Source organism: Tribolium castaneum, chromosome 5, assembly GCF_031307605.1.
Source record: "Tribolium castaneum strain GA2 chromosome 5, icTriCast1.1, whole genome shotgun sequence".
Taxonomy (NCBI): Eukaryota; Metazoa; Arthropoda; class Insecta; order Coleoptera; family Tenebrionidae; genus Tribolium; species Tribolium castaneum.
In genome coordinates this window covers 9,370,154-9,390,559 of record NC_087398.1, presented here as the reverse complement: position 1 = coordinate 9,390,559, position 20,406 = coordinate 9,370,154, and the positions used below count along the sequence as shown (strand labels likewise).

Here is a 20,406-nt window from a genome sequence, read left to right as displayed (position 1 = left end):
GATTCGTGCGCCGTTTGTTTACGCGTTGCTATGGAAACGATATTTTGGCCTGGGATTGGTCAAACGATTGTTGTGATTCGAGAGCGGGATTATTTTAAATTTCTAACCAAATTTTGTAACGTGAAAGTGACATTTGTCAAAAACACTCTTCAAGGTTGTTAATTTTATTTAAACCAAACTATACAAAAAAATCTCGTGTTACGTTAAACTAAAATACATTTATTTTTTACACAGGATAAGCTTAAGTTTTTACATAAATCTAAAGCACTTTTTAATGTGGATGGGAATAAAAGTAATGATATCACGGGTTAGAAATTTATTCGGCTTGTCTTAGTCGTGCAAGTCGTTGGGTGAGTTCGTCTTGTTCCTGCGAAACTTCGCTTGGTGTTCCTATTGTGCTGCCTTCCACTCCTGTTGGGAGCTCCAAATTCAACTCCAGGCTAAAATTTCAGTAATAAATGACAATTTTTGGAAAAAAAAAAATGTTCCTTACCCAGCCTCATCAGCAACTTCGTGCAAAAGTGAATCAACTTCATTTTGTGGAATAAGAGTGGTGGTGGTTTGTGACATGGTGTTTTCAAGGACATCGGTTTGAACTCCCAGATCTTCAAATTGTTGCTCGAATTTATCCATAACGTTCGAAATTTTTTCAAGATTCATACTCTTCATAGCCGCGTCCATTGCTTTGACCACACCTATTAACATTACAATAGCAATTAAATTAAATTTTTTTCATTAATAAATATTTTTAAACTACGATTTTAGTGTAGACAACCAAATATACAATCCACTAACTGGCATTAGTTTATAAAAAATTGTTTTTTTTAATGTCTGGATTCTTATTCATTCTCGTTGACCAAACAATCATTAAATTACCTGCCATATTATTTGTTACTTTTCTAGTCATTACAGCTGATTGTATTTTGCTGGCAACGGCATCAACTCGTGCAGACATTTTTAAATAATTTAAAGACTGGTTCTTCTGTCTTATAGCGTTTTCAGCGTGAATTCGTGCCACTTCCATGTTGCCCTTTTGAATTGCTTGTTTTGTTTTGGCTTTTTCTTGTTTTTCTTCTTTTTCGCATCGTTTTGAACTCCGTTGAAGTTCTTTAACGGCAAATTTCAAGTTGAATAAGTGTTCTTGAAAGAGTTAAGGAAAAGGCAAACAAAATAAAAGGAAGGCTGTTACAAATTGTCCTACTTAGAACATAACCTAAACGAAAAAAAGGATACTTTCCATGGCGGACGATGACATTTCGTTACCCATTTTGATTTTTCTAAAATTAAGACTTTACACCTTTTCCAAACTATTTAATGAGAAAATTATTGTATTTTTACAATAAACAAGTATGACAAATGCTTGACGTAAATATTTTTACCGATGACTAATATACAGTGCTGACAATTAGTAACAAAAAATTACACAACACTTTTCCCTTTCACGGAAAAGTCTTTGCAATTTTTAATATTTTAAGAAAACACTAAAATTCCTGCACCATTTATAATGCTCCGGAATACCGCTAAAATGCTTTGTGAGTTTATTATCACATCGTTTAATTTTTCTCCTATTGGGGATCCTGACAAATGTCAAGAATCGATCCATTGTTACCAAACAAATAAACTAATAAACAACTCAATTTAAAATGGCGGCCGTAATTCGTATAAAGCGGCGGTTAGAAGATGAACCTTCAGATACTTTAATTTTAAATTGTAAAAAACGTAAAACGGAAGCAGATACACAAGACCAAGATGCTGAACTATCTACGATTCTTAAGTTTGCTGGGACTGTTAAAAATCAAGTGAGTCAACCGACATAACCTCACTTTTTTGCTACGATGTTGAACGTTTTTAGGAAGATACTTTGTCACATATTAAAAAGCCAACCAAAGTTGAGTTGGAGGATCAGTTCAAGAAGCACAGTACAGATCTGAGCTCAAAGTTGCGGTTGCAGAAGCAAGAAGACTCGAAAAAGAATCGTTACAAAGTAGTGAACTGTTTTCGCTCTCAGTCTGCGAATTTGGAGGAAACTAATGAACCAAAAGCTGAATATACCATTTATGATATCGAGACTGAAAATCATGATCAAATATCTAAAGACAGTGACCAAAATTATGTTTACGATTTGTATTACACAACGTCTGATGATCTCGGAGAGTTAGACGATTATGTTAGGTGGGGTTTTGTAGTTGTTCAAGGGGATGTGGTGATTACATTTACCGTAATTTGTAGTATGTACCCGTATAATGACGTGTTTATGTATGGTTCAGTGAGAGATAACGGTTTGAAAGAAGCAGATAGTGATGATGACAGTGAAGACTCAAATGCTGAAAATTTCTGGAAAAATGATTATCCTGATGAGTCTGATATGGAAAGTGTTACAGAAGAAGATATGTTACAAGCAATGAAAAAATGTGATCTGAGTGATCTCTCAAGTGACGATGGGGAGGAAGGTTTTGTTTATAGTATAGACAGCGAAGGTGCAGGATTTGAAGAAGATGTAGATGATTCAGATGTCCAAAGATATGGAGAAAGATATGCTAGATTTAAAGCCAAACATAAGAAAAACGTGCAAACAACTGCCTTAGATCATGATCTGTATTATGGCGATATAGATGAGGAAGAGTTTTATTATTAGTTTAGTGCATTAAACTGTGTTAATTTGTATAAGTTTTGCAATAAAAATACTTACAAACTGATTTTGTGTTTTATTTCATAGTGACATTTGTTTCTTCAGTCGTTTTATGCCTGTTATCGATTGTTACCACAAATATTAACCATTTTCGTAACGTTTTTTTATGGAGTTTAAGCTTCGAACTTAGTTTTTTTGTGAGATTTCTTATAATACCGGACTAAAAATCGCAGAATTGGGTCGAAAATTACATAGATTCCCAAGTTCTACATTGTTTTAGCTATCTCGCTTTTTTGCCTGATGTTTTTAAAATTTGTACGAGAAAATACTTAGTCAAAAAACATTATTTTTCTTTTGTTAGCACGTTTTAGCCACAAACGAAATTATTTTAAGGAATTTTCGTCAAAAATAATCTGAAAATACCTATGTTTAAACAATTCGGTAATTACCCCACACGTGTAAGTATTATCACTATTATCAGTGAGACATTATGCTTAAGAGATATCACTAGAAAAAAATCAGTTCACTGTTGCGTTAGCTTATTGTATTGTTTTTCCTATTTTTTTTTTGGTAAAGTTGTTTGATTCATTTACTGGGTTAAACCTGAATAATGCTTATTTCGTTTGCAAACTGTACAATCTCCGCTGCAACTTAATTTCAAACAGTCTATAAAAATGTTTGCAAAAGAATGTTGAATATTATTGAACATTTAGAACGGAAGTTAATTGTCAATCTCATATCTTTACGAACAGAAGAAAAGTACTGCTAATCATGTCTTTGGTACAATCTTCGTAACTACGATATATTATTATTATCATTTAACTTTTAGATAATATTATTACGTACGTTATTACTTATTAGGTAGGTACAACAACTTATAAAAAAGCGAATAGAACTTATAGAAAAGCAGGTAGGTGTAGGCATTACACTTCTTGCTTTACTTTGGTTTCAGTGTGCATATCTAATTTAGATTAAAGCGTAAGCGAACGAGCTTAATTTGCGTTAAAAAATATAAACAATTTCCCTAACCAAGTGAAAAATGGTATCACAAGCAACTTGTTTTCTATCTTTGTGTATGTGGGTTTAGTTCTATTTGCTTTATCGTGTCGTTGCAAAATATTAGCTATATCGCGCGCTATCGCCGGCCGCTCGTGCATTTTTACCGAGATACGGGAATCATTTGCATAAGGCTATAATAAATAAACGAAGTTATCTGGGTGCATGGAATATATGCATGGTCGGTTCAGATTACCTAGATTCGATAAGTGCAGCCACATATCGCCCCGCTGCCCACGGCCTTTTTAAAACTAGCCACAACTCCCAGCACACTACAAGGGGCGGTCACAATTCATCCATACATTCTCTTAATCACATGTTATTTGCACATCAGGACTCCTCATATTTTACCACTCACTTCTCAATTCCGAAATGAATTTTATTTTTGGTTTTTCATGCAAAGGGTGCTGTCTACCCGTTTCAACGCGCAAGGTGCTAAGTTTAAAGTTGAAGTTGAGCGTACACCTCGTGCATTCTTCAATTAATGGTTAGTTTTTTAGACCTCTGACCTCAAACGCACCTTGCATGAAAAATGCAAATTACCTGTATGGATTTTTATGTATTTTGCATAAATATTTAAAAAAAGAATCTAAATTACTTCTTGCGTTATTTGAACATAATCTTTTTGATCGAATCCCGTGTTATTTCACGCACTTACAATTTATTACACTACTAATTGCGGACGGTACTGTGAAAAATAGGGTTTTAACTATTTTTTCAGCACAAAAAATATTCTGGTACTTTTTCAGTAACTTTTTTTCTTTTTTGCGATTAAATCGCGTTAAACAGAAAATGTGGTGGAATTTGTAGTTGGTTGGTTTTAGGAAGGTGTAGGAATGAAGCAAGATCGTACAAATAAATAATTTATTGTCTCCAAGAAGGGCAATCACTGTATATTTATATGTATATAACCTTCGGTGGGTGTTTTGAACACCAAACAACTATATAATAATAACATGAATTTACATGTACATATGCTATTTGAATTGCAACTGAAGACGTAGTCCCTTAAACGATATGATGAAAGAGGCTTATATGCTTATGTACCTACAAAGTTCCGTTAAAAGAAAAATCGATCGTACACTACTGCTTTGGCATAACATTATTATTTCATATTAGGTATGTTCAACTTAAACCTATAAAAATATCCATAAATCTTTACTTTATACAAAACAAAGTTTGAAAACTTATTTATACACTCATAGTTAATGTAACGTATGCGATTATGCGTCGCGAAAATCTACAAGATACATGATAACAAGTACGCGTATACAGAAGGACTGGCCCAGATTCAACACTTAAAAATCACCTGTTTCCTCACTAGAACACTACATTTTACAATACCGAAGTTTCTGCCGCTCGTGTCGAATTATTATTGTTATTCGCAGTGGCGGCGGTTATTTCGCCCGCATGGCTCGAACAGTAGAACTTCTTATGGGCGATGAACGTCGAATAGTAATTAAAAGATATATCACAAGACTTGCAGTACTTCGGGCCGGCTTTCGACGCCTCTTGCAGAATTTCCTCCTCTTGCTCCTTTTTCTTCAACTCAGCGTCCGAGTTTTTCTCTTTCGGCGAATCGTCAATCGGTGCGATGATGACTTCGGGCTCTATGGCCTCCTTTTTGATGACGATGTCATCGTCGTCCAGCGACGGCATCGACCGGGTGGTGGCCTTCTCGGAGGAGCCGTTCACGGCCACCTCCTCGGGCTCGCGGGGGCTGTGCGCGATCTTCGCATGCCGCAAAACGTTCGCTTTGTAAGGGGAGCTGTACATGCATTGGGTGCAGTGGTGCAATGCCTCCACGCGCCCCTCCGAGCTGGGAGACGCCGCCCGATCGTCGGTCACGCCGGGGGCGCTCGTCGCCGGAGACACGTTCACCTCCATCACATTTGCGCCGTCGTCTTCCAAGATGTACGTTATGTACTTTTCCTCCTGCAAGGAAAAATTCACGTCAGTCGAGACAAACACGCACATAACAATTTAAAGTAATCGTCAATTGCTCAAAACCCCCGCAAAACGTATAATTCTAGTACAGTGTCTATAATCTGTGGTGAAAGAAGAGACTATGCAAAAAATTCTGTATCGGTAAAAAGGCTCATTGAAATTACGAAATTTGGCAAGTTTTAATTTCTTCGAAAGCACATAAAGTACATTTAAAATGACTATACTTTTATGACAGTCTTTTATGTATTCTTATATTCTTTATATATTATTATATATTATTCTTATATTTTTATATTCTTTATGTCTTTTATGTATTCTTTGGCTGTATAGGGCATTTTTGGTCGTATGAATAAAATTGAGTGATGTAGCAACATTTTCTTTGTACACCATAAATTTTTACAACAGATAAGGGTGTTTATGATAAGCAAACCTTACAATAAGATGTTTTGACAAGGGTGACCCGAAAATACTTACAAAAAATTCTGAAAATGAAAGATGGACACAAATTTTAAATTAAAGAAAAAGAGTTATGACAATGGCCAAAAAAAATCATTCGTTTGTACTGATATTAATAAACGGTCAACGGAAAAAGCAAATATTTACCTGTAAATCTGGCGAGCGTTTATCGAAATGCATCCTAATATGTGTGCGCATTCCCCTCAAAGTGTTGCCTTTGTATCTGCAAATGGTGCATCTGTACGCCTTGACCCCCGTGTGGGACTCCATATGCCTTTGGGCGGCACTGGCCGTCGGACTGACCACATCACAGCACGGACACTTCCATCCCGACAGCGCCCCCGCAGGGATGCACTGATGTCCAGGCTCTGCAATCCCTCTACACTTCCCGCACCTCCTCACATCCAACTCCCCCCGTTTCAAACAATAGTACGCTTGATGCGCGTTGAGATTATCCAAAGACGTGAACTTGATTCCACAAGCCAAGCAAATCAGCTGTTGGTACTGTCCCGCAGGACTCGTAGTACCCGCACTCCGGGGACTTACAGGAGGACTTCCTGATGTTTTCGACCCATCGTCTTCCTGACTTCGCGCCGAGCAGTAGTGCTTTTTATGGATGACATAGTTCTCGTGCTTGCAGAATACTATGTTACATTCCTTGCATTTCGAGACTCCTTGCTTGACCAGCACTTGGGGGGCGACGGGGGGCAAGGCTGGGAGCTCAGCAAGTCGCATTTGGACTTCGGGGGAGAAGAGGGAGAGCGAACCGGCTCGCATCAGGAGGGGGTGCAGGCCTGGGGGAATGTCGAAGATTGGGGGGTTGGTTTCTGGACTAGTTCGAGATCGCTCGGTTGTCGAGTTGGATTTTGGGGTCAGACGGGATAAGCGCGGACTGTTGCTCCTGGAGGTTTCCTCGTGTTTGCGCTTGGGGGAGACGCTTGGCACGGGGGAGACCCCGGTTTGGGATACTGGTGATCCGTGGATTGATGGCACACATTCGATTTTTTCGGGGGTTGGCGATCGGTTTTTCACGTTTTCCTTCTCGTGGTCGTCACCTAGGTCGATGACGAGGTTCTTGAGTTCGGGAGATTTTCGTATACTGAGATCTAGCGGTGCTGAAGTTGCTTCTCTGTTATTTTCCTTGGGCTTGTTGACTGATTTTAAGACTTCGGGGGGTTGCGGGGGCGGGTTGTGGTTGATGGCTTGGGTCATAGGTTGCAAGGTTCCGTTGGGTAGGAGGAAGCAGGGGGTGTCGGGGTTGGGTAAGCCGGCAGCTGATGGAAGAATACCTGGAAGAACGCTAGCGCTGCGGAATAGGGAGTATGGCACAATTATGATGGGGTTAGTTGGTAATGCTAGGAAGGGTTGTTGGGGGATTTGACTGCCGGGGGATGGAGGTGTTCGACAGGTTGTGTCAACTGGTGACGTTGGTGACGATCCTGAGGTGCAACTCGAGGTTGTTTTCGCTGAGGACTTGACAATATGCCTCGAATTGCAGTAGTGCATTTTATGAGCCCTGTAGGTTTTTTGCGAACTGAAACGAATGTCGCATTCGGCGCAGTAACGGTCCTGATTATCGTTTGAAGCGTCACCGTTGGGTATGGTTGTGGTTGTGGCCACATTGGCAGGACTAGGGGACACCGTATGCATCCGCATGTGTCTATTGAGACTCACTTTCTTATCAGCACTGTAGGTGCAATGCGTACAGGTGTACTGTTTCCCGGTGCGAATGTTTTTGGTTGTGGGTTCGTTTGGGTCTTGGTCGGACTGACTCCCACTTGGTTCGACTCCAGTCACTGATTTTGCATCATCCTCCGTGGGTTTGTTCACTCTATGAGAGCAATAGTACGTTTGGTGCGCTTCCAAAGTACTCAACGACGAAAAGCGGATCCCGCACGGTGGACAAATGAAGAGGGGAACGCTTGGCTGTCTTGCGACTTCCGAGGTTTCGCTTGGGCGAGTTTCGCTCAAATTGGGCAAGAAAAAGCCTCGGGAGGCAAGTGCGTTTTGAATGGCGGAAGGAAGCGCAGCGAGATATTCGCTGGGAGACTGACTCGTCTCGATTTCGGTTTTGAGACTAGGAATGGTGACGTGTGATTGAAGCGCGGGGTCGGTCGCAAGATTCGCTTTGAGTCTGATTCGAGGCGGTGACGAATCAGCCTCCGTTTTGATTGTGGTGGGTTTGGGGTCATCATCGTCGGATTTTTCGGGCGTTTTGCTTCTGGCCGGAGTTGTGGCGGATGGGGGTTTGTCTTTTTCGGTGGTAGCAGTAGTGTTTTCGTCGGTGTTATTCACCCATTCTTCCTCCCCTGAAACAAAATGCAAATGTTAACGGACGAGTGTCGTCGCTTTACCAGGAAACATGAGAAAAGATAGCATCGGCAGCGAGTACTTGATACTTGGAGGTGATACGTAATAAAATACTGCTCGGTTGGCTTAAGTTATTGCTGGTCTCCGATAGATGGGAACGGGAGAACAGGTTGGTACAAATGCATCAGTGATAAGAGCGAGCAGTACACGGGTCGCTCATGTCGCAGCCCTCTTCTAATGAAGCAGTTCGTCAGGGCTGCCCACGCACCGGAGCTACATACATCACTTCAGCGCTAACAACAAACTGGATTCGATCTTTCCGAACCTCCCAAAAGTTTCTATTGTTGTTAATTCGGAAACAATGGCAATAACACAACGCAAAAATGCCGATAGCGTTCCAGATTAAAAGATATTAGGAATTAATAAGACTCTGGATGGGAATTCTCGCGAACGATAACAATCTTTAATTAGAGTTCGGAATGTGTAGTCGAAGAGATTCCTATCTGGCGTATAGGTATAGGCAGGGTTGGCTCGCTCGAGTGTGTGTATGTAGAAGTGTAGTGCGTATGTGTGTGAACTGTCGATAGCATCGAAAACTGTTATTAATTACATGCCCTACGGCTTGAACCAATATGTACAGAGCCGCCGTACGTAACAAACTGCATTAACCGGTGTCAATCAAGACTGTTGCCGTAATATGGCCTGCTTCTCGTTAGTACCGTTTTACAACTTGTTAAGTGTCTCGCTGGTTACGTCAGCAAATTGACTGACACGACACTACCTACTAGCTATTGAAATTCCATTTTCCAAAAATACCCACATTCAAGAATTTGGACTCAGAAAGAAAGATTTTGTAGTGACGTAATGCTAGTGTTGTAGAATTTTTTATGCATCTTTAAACTACAATCGTAATGGACACCTCCAAATAACGGACACCTTTTCACAACGGACATTAGTGGACACCTCTTCACAACGGACAATTCTGCATCGGTGTCCGTTGTTGAGAAGTTTTACTGTACTAATGTCCAATATGGCACGGAATTCAATAACACAAGTGCGAATATGTGTGTTATTCAAGACTACAGAATGTGGCCATTTCAGGGAAGTGCTTTCGGCCTTATCAGAAACACAGTGCCGGTTATTGGTCATTCGGCGGGTTATTGATCTTAAAACAATCACCATGAGTATTATCAGCCCCAAACTATCTGGTTATCTCCAGACTAATGCAAGTCTAGGAATTTATTTTTAAACGGTCCCTCTGGCATAAACAAGAAGCACGGAAACGTTCGATAATTAGAGAAAAGATAGCACAAAACCAGCGATAAAATGGATAAAATACGACACCTCAATTTGTATCGAGTACAGATACTAATGGCAATGGGCAATAAACGCGCGATTAAATAGTCATATATTCGGCTGATTGACCTAAAGACTAGACAGGTATTAGCGCCGCACAGGTAGAGGGCTTTTATTTGGCTGCCGCATTGCTGACTGGTTTTAAATTCGTGCTATGAAAAAAGTTACCATCAACTCGGGTGCTAACCAAATTCCTGACCTAATAAAATTTTTCTTAAATTAAATTCTTCGCGGATAGAGTGCAGAAGGTGCTATCGTATTCTTCTCCCATCAATCTAAATTACTTTATTTTCGCAAACTGGCCAGTCTCATGAAAATGTAATAAGCAGCGAGTAAATGATTGTGTTGTGGAACGAATCTATTGACTTAATTAGAGCGGTAGTAGTGTGTCGTACAGTGTCGTGCGTCACGATGTCTCGTATTTGCATATCGGTTGGCCGTCGCGTGGCCCACCGCGAGACGCCATCGCCAGGGCCATAATCTCAACCTCCGACTTCCTTCACGAAATTCACGAAAAATCCACAACTCGGCCGCTGGCGAACAACGCGCGAAAGTTGATCCTAGTAGAGTCGTCACGAGTCTAGCTGGAGACTTGAACAGGCGATAAGTACACGATCACTGCCGTTGCGATAATCGCTTGTAATAGCTTCTGCAAACGCTATTCGTACACGCACAGCTTCCTCGCAGGAATGCTTGGTGCGATCTCGGAATTACTTGCGCTGGTACTAGATCGCGGACGTACAGCGTGGGACTGCGACATGGTCGTCGTACACGGAAGCAGAGCCGCATGCAAAAATCAATCGGCGGAGCGGTTTTTATTCCGCTAATTAACTAGCAAAAAATGTACAGTGAAGTTTAGTTTTGGAAAGCCACGGAATCCGTAATGGCTACTTTTGCAAATAAGTTTGACGAGGGTAATTCGTATTAGTGGAATTTAATGTGGTCCGGTTGGAATAATCTTGAGGGGCGGCATGGGGGTGCGTGGTCGGACAAATGAAAAACGGCGTCCATTAGGCGAGATATGAAGTATGAATGCATTTCCAGTGAGGATTAATTCACCAAAAAACGTTATCATTATCGGGACCTCGACTGCGGGGTCCATTATGTAAGGAGAGAAGTCCGCCGGCTGGGGGCGGCGGCGGCGGGCCAGGTGATTAGTAGCTCAGCCGGAGAGAGAGAGTGATTGAGTCCCGTCGAGATACGTGCGACGGAATAAACCATACCCGGCGGTGTTATCTGCGCTGGCAGCGTCGCTCCGGCCTTTTAATCATCCCTTAACACATTTCTCACCTTATCTCCCTAAACCTTTAAAAAAGTTTCGCTGGTGAGCTCGATAGCGCATAAAATGTCTGCAGATGACAGAGGTGTGCCCGCCGATTTAATGCGGATAGAATTCACAGATCAATTTTAGATTTGAAACGATTTATAACTTCCTCTTATACAGCGGCGGCAGTCGATAACATCTATCGATCACGCTACATTAGCATAAGACATTGATTTATAATTATACCGACGCAAGAATACCCGCCGCCGCCCGGACTTTTTCATGAATTGAGGAAACATCCACTTACCCCCACGAACCACAACACGTGCCGCCCCCAGCACAACAAATCCGCGCATCGCGCGCCTTTTTTCACACACCGCACAACAGACTCAACTCTGTGAGATATTTTGATTGCGCTTTAATCACCATTATTCGCTTAATAACAGCAATTTACACTTCTTTAATAAATATGAAATTCATAATTGGATGAGCGCTGCTAGGAAGGAAGGCTTCATTATTTTAAATTGAGGCAATTTTCATATTTTATGAACTCTAGGAAGTCTAGCTAGTTTCAATTTTATCAAAACCAATCGACAAATTAATTAACCAAGGTGAGAGAATGAGATGGCAAACACTTCTCAGGGTTTAGTTGGAGGAAAAGTTTACGAACCGAAGAATTTTTAGCCTTATGGGTGCCCAATCTAAAATTATTATCAGGCATTTTTTGTATTCACAATATGCATAATGTATGTTATGTTTATAACTTTTTAATAAAATAATATTTATTAAAAAAATTTTCTACATCAGATATTAAAGGGTATGTTGTGTTCAGAATAATAGGGCGTAAAAGAAGAATCAAACCCTACTTAAAAAAATTAAGACAAAAGGCACGACGTTGCGAGAGGTGATAGAAGTGGCGATTTAACAGAAAATCCCCGAGGTTCAGTTTTTTATTCTAAAAATCCTCATAAGTCTATAACATTTTGTCAGGGCAAGTTAGTTATTGTAACATCTCCCCTTTGCGATCGCTTCTATGAAAGTCACTGTGTGTGAGGTGGGCAAATTATTAAAATGTGAAAAATAAAATCGCAAACCGGTCCCCAGTGGACGACTTTCCTCGGCATTTTCTCTTTTTGTCCAATTGGTAATTGCATCCCTGCAGCTGGAGTAGGTTTACAGTTGTGTTTTCAATTATTTATGTGGTAGTAAACTCGTTTAATAGAAAGGGTATCGGTAATGAGATATTCGTTAAGTTTTGCCATCTCATTCCGACATTATTGGTTCGATATCCATCCGTTGATTATATTCCGGCGTAATACTTCTGAAAGAGCTCGATAAATGCATTGGCGTTTCCAGTAACGCCTTTGGATCGTTTCGGTTTGAATTAATTGCAAGCAGACAAAGCAGTATCGTCATATTGCAAACGTATTGACCTCGTTTAATTTTATATCCACTTGTATAACTCGCGAGATCCCGATAGCGATCGAGAGCGTTCCTTAACAGTCTTGGTGTGATGGGTTCAATAGCAGTCGGCGCCACGGTAAAAGAGTAGCAGTCAGTCCTCCATTCCTCCGACGAGATAATAGAGAAAAATTTCGATAAGGGACCATAAAAGCATTTAAATGATTAGTGGTAACGTCGATTTTTTATTTTTAGACTCGGTCTGGATGTTCGTTTGCGCCATCATCGATTGAATGAGATTCCATTAATCAACTAGGAATAACGAATTCTCTTTTTTGGTTCGAATGGCCTGGAGCTGTGGTCTAACACGTGTTCCGGGGAAGGTTAAGCTTTAGTGACGTTAATAATAGTGCGGCTGCGACACGGCCCACTAATAGTGGCTACCGTTCAACGCCCATCGCCCCAGGACCACTCTCGGATTAACATCACGAGATTTAAGAATGGCTTATCGAAGCGCAAAGCTGCTAATTTTTATGCCAGCAAAACCAACATCATCAATCTCACGCTCTTCTCTTCTCTCGCAAACTTTGGTTACGCTAAAAACGCAATTTCTGATTCAGCTCCAAAGCTCCGCAAAAACTGGCAACTAGTCCATCACGCCGCACGAGGATGGACCCGAATCCTCAAAACTAAACCAGTTTAAAACGACTTTCTGCAAAATCGAACACTTTCTTTTATTAAAATTAAATAAGAAATGGAAAAAAAATGGAAATTGGGCTTATACAAGGAAAGAACGCAGGAATAACTCATCCAAAAATCTTTTAAGAGGGTATGTTATGTGGTTCTAAAAAGTGTGTAAGTGTAACATACACAGTAGAAAGTTTCTGTAATAGTATCTAATAAAAAATGGGTAAAATATAATTAAGAAAAAAATTGGCCGAAATATCTAGTTTAGTGATTAAGTAAGAAACTTGCTTGAAGTAAAATTGTCAAAGATAAAATCTACATCCGAAACAAGACCAACTAAAAAGTTGTTTAATTCAATAGGCTGAAAATAAATTATGTAAATAATGTTTATCAATCAGGAATTAATCTAAGGACTCCTTCAATCATTCTTAAAATTAACATTTAACCACGTATAATACAGATAGTACTCTAGTAAGCTTGATTGAAGACAAGAACTCATTTCACTTGGTGTGGAAAAGTTTAAATACTTGCTACTGAAAATTTGAAAAACACTTGTAATGTGGTAACTTTAGATCAAAATTTTTTGTTCACTAGTCGATAGACAATAAAGATAAAGCAGATATAAAATTTATAAATAAATCTGAATCAAAACCAAAAGTTTAAAAATTATTCTAAGAATCCTAAATAAATCCTATCTCCTTAAATCATTTACGATTTTGTTATTTAAAAGCGAAATTACTCTAACATTGGTTAAGTTTTCAAAGAGAATGAGGAACGAAACACTGGCGTATTAACACGTGTGGTAATTGTTTCAGAGCGTTTAAAATTTTCTTAGCGCTTTGCGTGTGTGCATTCCTGTAGAATATGCGATCGCAGATAAAAGTTTCCTTTCGCGATGTTGCAAAATGAAGATAAATACAAGACACAACGCACGATACAAATCTCTCCAAATTATCAGCGTTCATTGTCTAGTTGGGCACATATCCTCGGTATCACGTCATCTCAGCCATAAGGTCGGTGTGCCAATTAACATAATTGTAATTATGCCGTAGTGTCACGAGGTGTCAGTGCGATTACACATCTCCTTTAGTGAATCAACTGTGAGTCGAGGACGCAGGAGTCGCTAACAAGGCTGTCCACACCTGCTGAGTGCGCTCTCTTTATCAATCAGCAATCGTAAATTGTTCGAATTAAATAAAGGAAGCACAGTAGAAATTTTTCCACACTTGAAACAACAAAATTTTAATTGCTAGATCGGCACCTGAGATCGATCATTTGCATTTTTGATTGGGTAGATTTTTCCCAAATGGACGTGGCAGCTTCATAAATCTAACAATGACGCGAATAACATCTGCGATTTTGAGATATCGGCACTCGATTCGTCTTCTTTGACGTTTGTGTTTCTCGGGCAGGGCCTCAGTTTCGTTTAATTTTCGTATTTCTGACTTTTATGAATTATTTATGTTGGATACCACCTAACACGTCTATTTTGTGTCGTGGCGCTCGTATCTCTCTTCACCATCGATTGGCAATGCGTAGGTATTGTCAATGTGGACCCGACCGCCTGTTCCAAGAATAAAGCGCAATCAAAGCTCATCACCGTTACATTTGCAAGAACGTGTTCGATAAAGGTTGTTAACTGTTCAAGACGGACTTTCGTCACTCTTGCTATCGGTTGATTAAAAAATTCCTCGATTGTTATGAACATATTTAAATGAATAGAGCGGTTTAAAAAGTGTTGGGAAGAAGTGCCGGTGGTTCGCTTTAGAAAGGCATTCCTCACACATTGTGGTGAGTCTGGCGCAATTTGCTCGAACTGGCAATAAATAAAAGCGGATAAATACGGCCACCGCGTATAATCGTCTACAACACCATAACTCAACGATCCCATTACTTTGAGCATACAATTACGCAGTCTGGGAAACGGAGAGTAAGATCAGCATAGCTACAATAGCTATTTGTAAATAGCGGAGTGGACCAAGATGGTAGCGCTGATAGCTAATCTCGCCGCTTGAGGCTACATTAAAAAATCGATGCCGATATATGGCGGTGGTCCGACCATTGTATGTTAAATGGAAAGGACAATTAGAGTCGCAACGGCGTTCTCCGCCAGCTCCGGCACTTCGCCATGGCAAGTTGTGTGACGGCGAAGATTTTAATTGCTCCTTAATCCCAGCAGCACCTGATGATGGATTAGATGGCAGCGACAGGTCGGCCAACAGAATTATTAATACCGAGTCGGTTTGAGCGACGTTCCCTTATCGCTCATCACCTAGACTCGAATTAAAACAGTAGCTGGTTATTCTCGCTGCTGTATCAATGGGAAATCAGCTATGAGCAGTCATGTCAGCCGGAATAATCCCGCGGGACGTCTTAATCAATTTGTACAAGAAACGGAATCATCTTTTATAGGCGACAGGCAATTAGTTGGACGGTTAAAAACAGATCATAGCCCAAAGGAGATGAGAAATGGTCACTGATGCAGACTGCCAATGGCCAAGGTGGCCTAATTAAAGTAGATGCGGTGGGAAGAGATAGTATGAGACTATCGGGAGAGATAAGGAAGGCAGCAACTTGGAACAGCTTGACAGCTTCCAGACGGAGCTCATTACAGCTGGACTCTATCAAGATGGAAAAGAGACACTGGGTGGGTGAGTGGCCATCAATGGTTCGCTAACGCTGCTCACCACTCCCCTAATTATGCGCTTGCTTGAAAGGTGAAGAAAGTCTTTGCAACAAATGCAGTTTGACACATGTGGAGTACTGAAACATTTATCTCCTTACGACAGGAAAGGCAACCTTTACTTGTTACAAAAGCACAGACGTGTGTGGCTTGTAAGCAACACGAACTATGCTCACTTACGACAAAATAAATACTAACACACATATGAGCATTTTTTAACTCTCAACAAACAAAAATAACCGAAAAATCAAATTTACTGAAATCTCATCCGGGATTGTCTGGAAAATGCGCTCGTACACATCGTTTTGACTTACCACTGATTATTTTCTAGTTATGAATTTTAAAAATGACCAAAATCTTACTAATTTTTGGCGTGGGATTTCCAAACAATCTAGATTTTCAAAATCTCATGAACAATCTTCCGATTATAAGCAAAACTATGAAAGATTCCGTTCGGGTTTACGCCGTTCAAAATAGAAACGAATGCACACAAGTAAAACGCGTTAATTTTCGCAAAAATTGACTTTTGTCATCTACACCATTCTACAGGATAGCATAGGTTTTATATAACCAAGTTTAAAACAAAAAAACGGGCATTAGTACCGCTGTAATCACTAATCAGCGCCTTAAAATCTTATAAAGATCCAATTATTTATGTCTTTAATTATCATGCATCTCAAAAAGCACAAACGTTTGTCTTTCTCGTATTTCTACCAAATTAAATTTCGCAAAATCAAATCGAACTGATCTTGATAACAATCTCACAAAATATAGATTCACATTTTTACTACAAGCTACAGGTGTTACAAAACTAAGAATTAATTTAGATAAGGAGATAATTACGAGTAGGACTAGACCAACTGACACCGAGATTGAAATATGGCCGTTTTGGATAATTTACGACATTAGACCCTCAGTGGCGAAACGCTAACTTGGCTTCTTTCTAATCACAGAACATTGTTAATAAATGCAAAAAAGCGGTTTAACTCTACAAATTTCGCAGTTAATTAGCGAGCGAACTTTCTTGCAGATAGATTTCCAGTCGGAAGGCTCCTAATTGTTATCCACCGGTGTGTAATTCACGTCGGTTGATGTAATAACCGAGTAAACATGTCAGAATGGCGGAACGGCGTTCAAAAATCCGCCTCAAGCGAGACACCCACAACGTCAACTGATAACGAACTCATTTTTTATCGTGGCCGTGGAATGCTTAAAGCATATATGATTTATAGTTGTTTATATTCCCCGCGGTCGATGCGTTTATGTAACGATTTTGATGTATCGATTGGACACAGTTCCTGGCCGTAATGATAACCTGTTCGCATCTGATAATGAAAATGTGCATTTACTAAACGGGCATTTACCGAGTTTCTAACGGTGATAAAATCTGGGGGTTATGTCAATAATAAGTGAGCACTTTGATGCTGCGATAAAGACGATTTGGTGTTAGTTACTATCGGTTGTTTTTCCCTTAATGGGTAACCCACAGTAAGATGCAATTTGTCTTGCGACTATTCGCTGGGTTAATTATTTAAGGGTTGCTTTGTTATGTAGATGCGTTATCACGGCATCTACTTTCTGGTTTCTGGGCTGTGATTGTGATCCATTAGGTGCGTTTTTTAGGCGATAGGGATAGTTCGTCAAAATGAACGATGGGACGTCATCTTAAAATTAATAAATGACTGGGGTGATCAGATCGTGCAATTTCTTGAGAGTGAATCTCGTTTCTTGTCCCATATTCAGCCTAATCTTTCCACGAATCAAAACACTTTTAAAATATGATATAGCGGCGTTTTTCTTTTATTCTTTTCGTTTGTTTGTGCTTTTATCTTAGTTTAGATATATTTGAATTTTTAAACGCGAGATGACTAAAACGGGAAGGAGATATTGTAAAATTGTTGAAATAATTTCCAGTTGCGATGTTATCAAACAAAGAATGATCCAGAAATGGAATTCTCATATACATAGAAACAACACGCAAAAACACAAGGAACGGTTATCAAATCGTCAATCAGATCGCGGCTATTTTAATTGAGCTTGTCCAGAGACCGCTCTGTGCCTTTTTTCGGATTGATCAATTCGGAGGAGTGGCCAGAAAATTGCAAAAGCAACGAGATAAAACGATAAAACGGCCAAACTGATGGCCGATAAGGTATTATATTGTGCGTTAGAATGCACACAAACAGACTGACATCCTGTGTCGGTATTAAATATTCACATGACGGTTTACAATATTTACAAAATGTTACGGAGTACGTCGGCCTGGTGGCGGCACCAAAAGCCAATTTCGGTGGGAACACTGCGATAAATGCGTCCATCGAGATAGGACATGAATGCAACCATGTGCAATTTTTGATTATAGCGATTGCGGCATGCAATAATACTATCGTTCATTTTTCCAGCGATTTCCTTTGGCATTGTTTCTCGTCGCGGGGCCACATTTCCAACTCCCATCGAAAAATTACACGCCGACTGTTAACACCAGATACGATTCACCGATTTATTTTCCTACGAAGCCCGGATTTTGGCGAAAATGCAAAGAATAACACAATAAACTGACTCTTTCACGTTATGTTCAAAAGGAAAGGTTGTTTAGGTGCCTGAAAGTTTTTTTAAACCGAACTGAGATGACGGATTTCTCATTGAATTTTCCAAAAATAATGGGCACGTAGAGTTGCAGGTCGGGAAAGGTGCAGGCGCGTATCAGTCGTTATCTCTTTGCAGCAGCCGCCATATTACTTTCTTATCTCGCTGTCTCGTTTCCTACTTCCAGGTCGTATCTTTCGCGCTATCGGACGGCGAACAGGCCCGTATACCCCCAACAGCTACACCCCCACATGGAACGGTATCGCCACCGACATCGCCCCACATACACATACGTGTGTTTATGTGCTAGAGATAACGCCCTGATTAATACCACGACATTGGAGAAAACTGGAAACCAAGACGGCGGCAGCCCGTACCGTGCTGGCTGTTGCCAGAACTCGGACTTATTGAAACTTATCGACTTATCTCGGCGAATGGAAAACAGCTCCGATCCTAAATCTATTCGTGGACGAGTCATTTTCAGAACTTATCTGATCGGTTTCCGGATTCTCGAAAAGCTCCACTCTTACCGTGTATCTCTGATACTTACATGCAATGCATGTCTGGATTATTTATTATTTTCTAAAGTGTCCGCCTTTTTGATTGAACTTAGCCCGAACACCTTTATATTTGTTGCTTTATTGTCTGTGTCGTTAGAGTGCCATGATTTTCCTTTTATCTTAAAAGTATTTTGGAATTCTCTGATTTTTCTCTAAAAATCTTTCACGCCCAAAAACACTTTCCCAACAATTTTCTCCGGGTTTCAAGTCTTATTTTGAGTTGATAAGTGAGACTACGCTGTTTGACGTCAAAATAACTATTTTATTAGAGTTGAATGCGTTTCCGGTCGAGAGGCCGTGAGCGTTCCGGGGGTCCGGCAAGTGGAGGGGGGGCCCGGAGCCGCCGCTGCTGTTGTAGGTGCGCGCTTCTTACAAGCGTCGAAACACAGGGAGAATACGATGTACGATATGCATGTCTTCAGACAGTCCAGAGAATAGTTGGAGATGTGCAGATAAGACGCAATGAGAATACTGTCCCGTGGTACATTCAGCCTCCCGATAAGATTACAGCGGCACTCTCCAGCTCCTCCCGGACTCTGCCCGCAAACTTGTAGATAAGTAACTCATATGAAAAGTTGCAGCCAAAGTGTGCGCTTGTTTCCGATAAAAATTTTCAACTTTTTATCTGGCGCGGCGGCCTTGTTTACCGGCAAACTCGAACTTAGTTTTGAATAAAACGCTGACCGACTGACATAACTCCCGACTCTCGGGCTTGTTCATCTCGAAAACTGTTATAAAGTCGATGCAAGACCGAGATAAATTATGAAGAGATTTGGGTCACTAGATTAGGAACGAGATCGCAACGAGATGTTTGCGTAACCGCTCTATGTACCTGATGGTTTCGAGATATGAAAACCACCAGACTCTTCTGAAACACGTAAAACCACACATAAAACGCGCGACATACACAACTATAACACCACGGAATTACTGGGTTTTATAAGGACGCTCTATTAAATATTCATGGCGGGTTCAGACATATCTGCAGGGACAAAGACGCACGGGCAGCTTTATAAATGCTTTCTTGCAATGACGTAAAATATCGAAATAATTTTGTGTTCTTCTGTAAGCTAAATTATGCAACAACCTTCTTCGCTATTTGCTGCTGATTTATGAGACGATATGTTATTGATTTCTCTACTTAGAAACAGGAAATTTTTAATTTCTGTAGGTGTTAAGTTAACGATTAAATCATTCGAACAACACCTTTGCCTATAATTCTTGTTGCTGAATATAAAACATTTTTTTTGTCGTGTTTTCGTCTTGTCGCAGCTGTCACACGGATTTTAATTGACGAAGACAACTAACGTATACAGAATGTTGGTTTAATTAAATTTTCTGATTGGAAAAATATAACGAGGCGAAATTATGCGTGGAAATACACCAACGTACCTTGTTGATGTCTTGATTTGAACATGGCAACTGTATCTCGCGAAGATAATCTTAAATTAAAAGATAACACATTTGGACC

At 40.2% G+C, this 20,406-nt stretch overlaps 3 protein-coding genes across 6 annotated transcripts in view; 1 reads left to right on the top strand and 2 right to left on the bottom strand.

The window, feature by feature from the left end:
- Positions 1-148: 148 nt before the first annotated feature.
- Positions 149-1,400, bottom strand: Chmp1 (Charged multivesicular body protein 1). The gene is made up of 4 exons (XM_966055.5): positions 1,234-1,400; positions 877-1,140; positions 494-695; positions 149-440 (listed from the first exon to the last, which is right to left on the bottom strand). The coding sequence occupies exons 1-4, from the start codon at positions 1,265-1,267 to the stop codon at positions 317-319; spliced, it is 624 nt and encodes a 207-aa protein (XP_971148.1). The 5' UTR covers positions 1,268-1,400; the 3' UTR covers positions 149-316.
- A 217-nt stretch (positions 1,401-1,617) lies between these two features.
- Positions 1,618-2,696, top strand: fs(2)ltoPP43 (female sterile (2) ltoPP43). The gene is made up of 3 exons (XM_008195036.3): positions 1,618-1,799; positions 1,853-2,172; positions 2,230-2,696. The coding sequence occupies exons 1-3, from the start codon at positions 1,644-1,646 to the stop codon at positions 2,633-2,635; spliced, it is 882 nt and encodes a 293-aa protein (XP_008193258.1). The 5' UTR covers positions 1,618-1,643; the 3' UTR covers positions 2,636-2,696.
- A 1,839-nt stretch (positions 2,697-4,535) lies between these two features.
- ush (u-shaped) overlaps positions 4,536-20,406 on the bottom strand; it is an 82,200-nt gene continuing 66,329 nt past the window's right edge. For all 4 annotated transcript variants that reach the window (XM_966184.4, XM_015979820.2, XM_015979821.1 and 1 more), the window contains 2 exons: positions 6,236-8,397; positions 4,536-5,620 (listed from right to left, as the gene is read on the bottom strand). In XM_966184.4, coding sequence (XP_971277.2) covers positions 5,021-5,620; positions 6,236-8,397 — 2,762 coding nt within the window. In that variant the 3' untranslated portion in view covers positions 4,536-5,020. The remainder of the gene's footprint in view (positions 5,621-6,235; positions 8,398-20,406) is intronic.

Excerpts from the sequence above, each read along its gene's own strand:
- Chmp1 (XM_966055.5), bottom strand. The coding sequence starts at position 1,267 with ATGGGTAACGAAATGTCATCGTCCGCCATGGAAA. Across the intron at positions 1,141-1,233 it reads GTCATCGTCCGCCATGGAAA|AACACTTATTCAACTTGAAA; the intron begins GTATCCTTTTTT and ends AACTCTTTCAAG. Across the intron at positions 696-876 it reads AGTAACAAATAATATGGCAG|GTGTGGTCAAAGCAATGGAC; the intron begins GTAATTTAATGA and ends TAATGTTAATAG.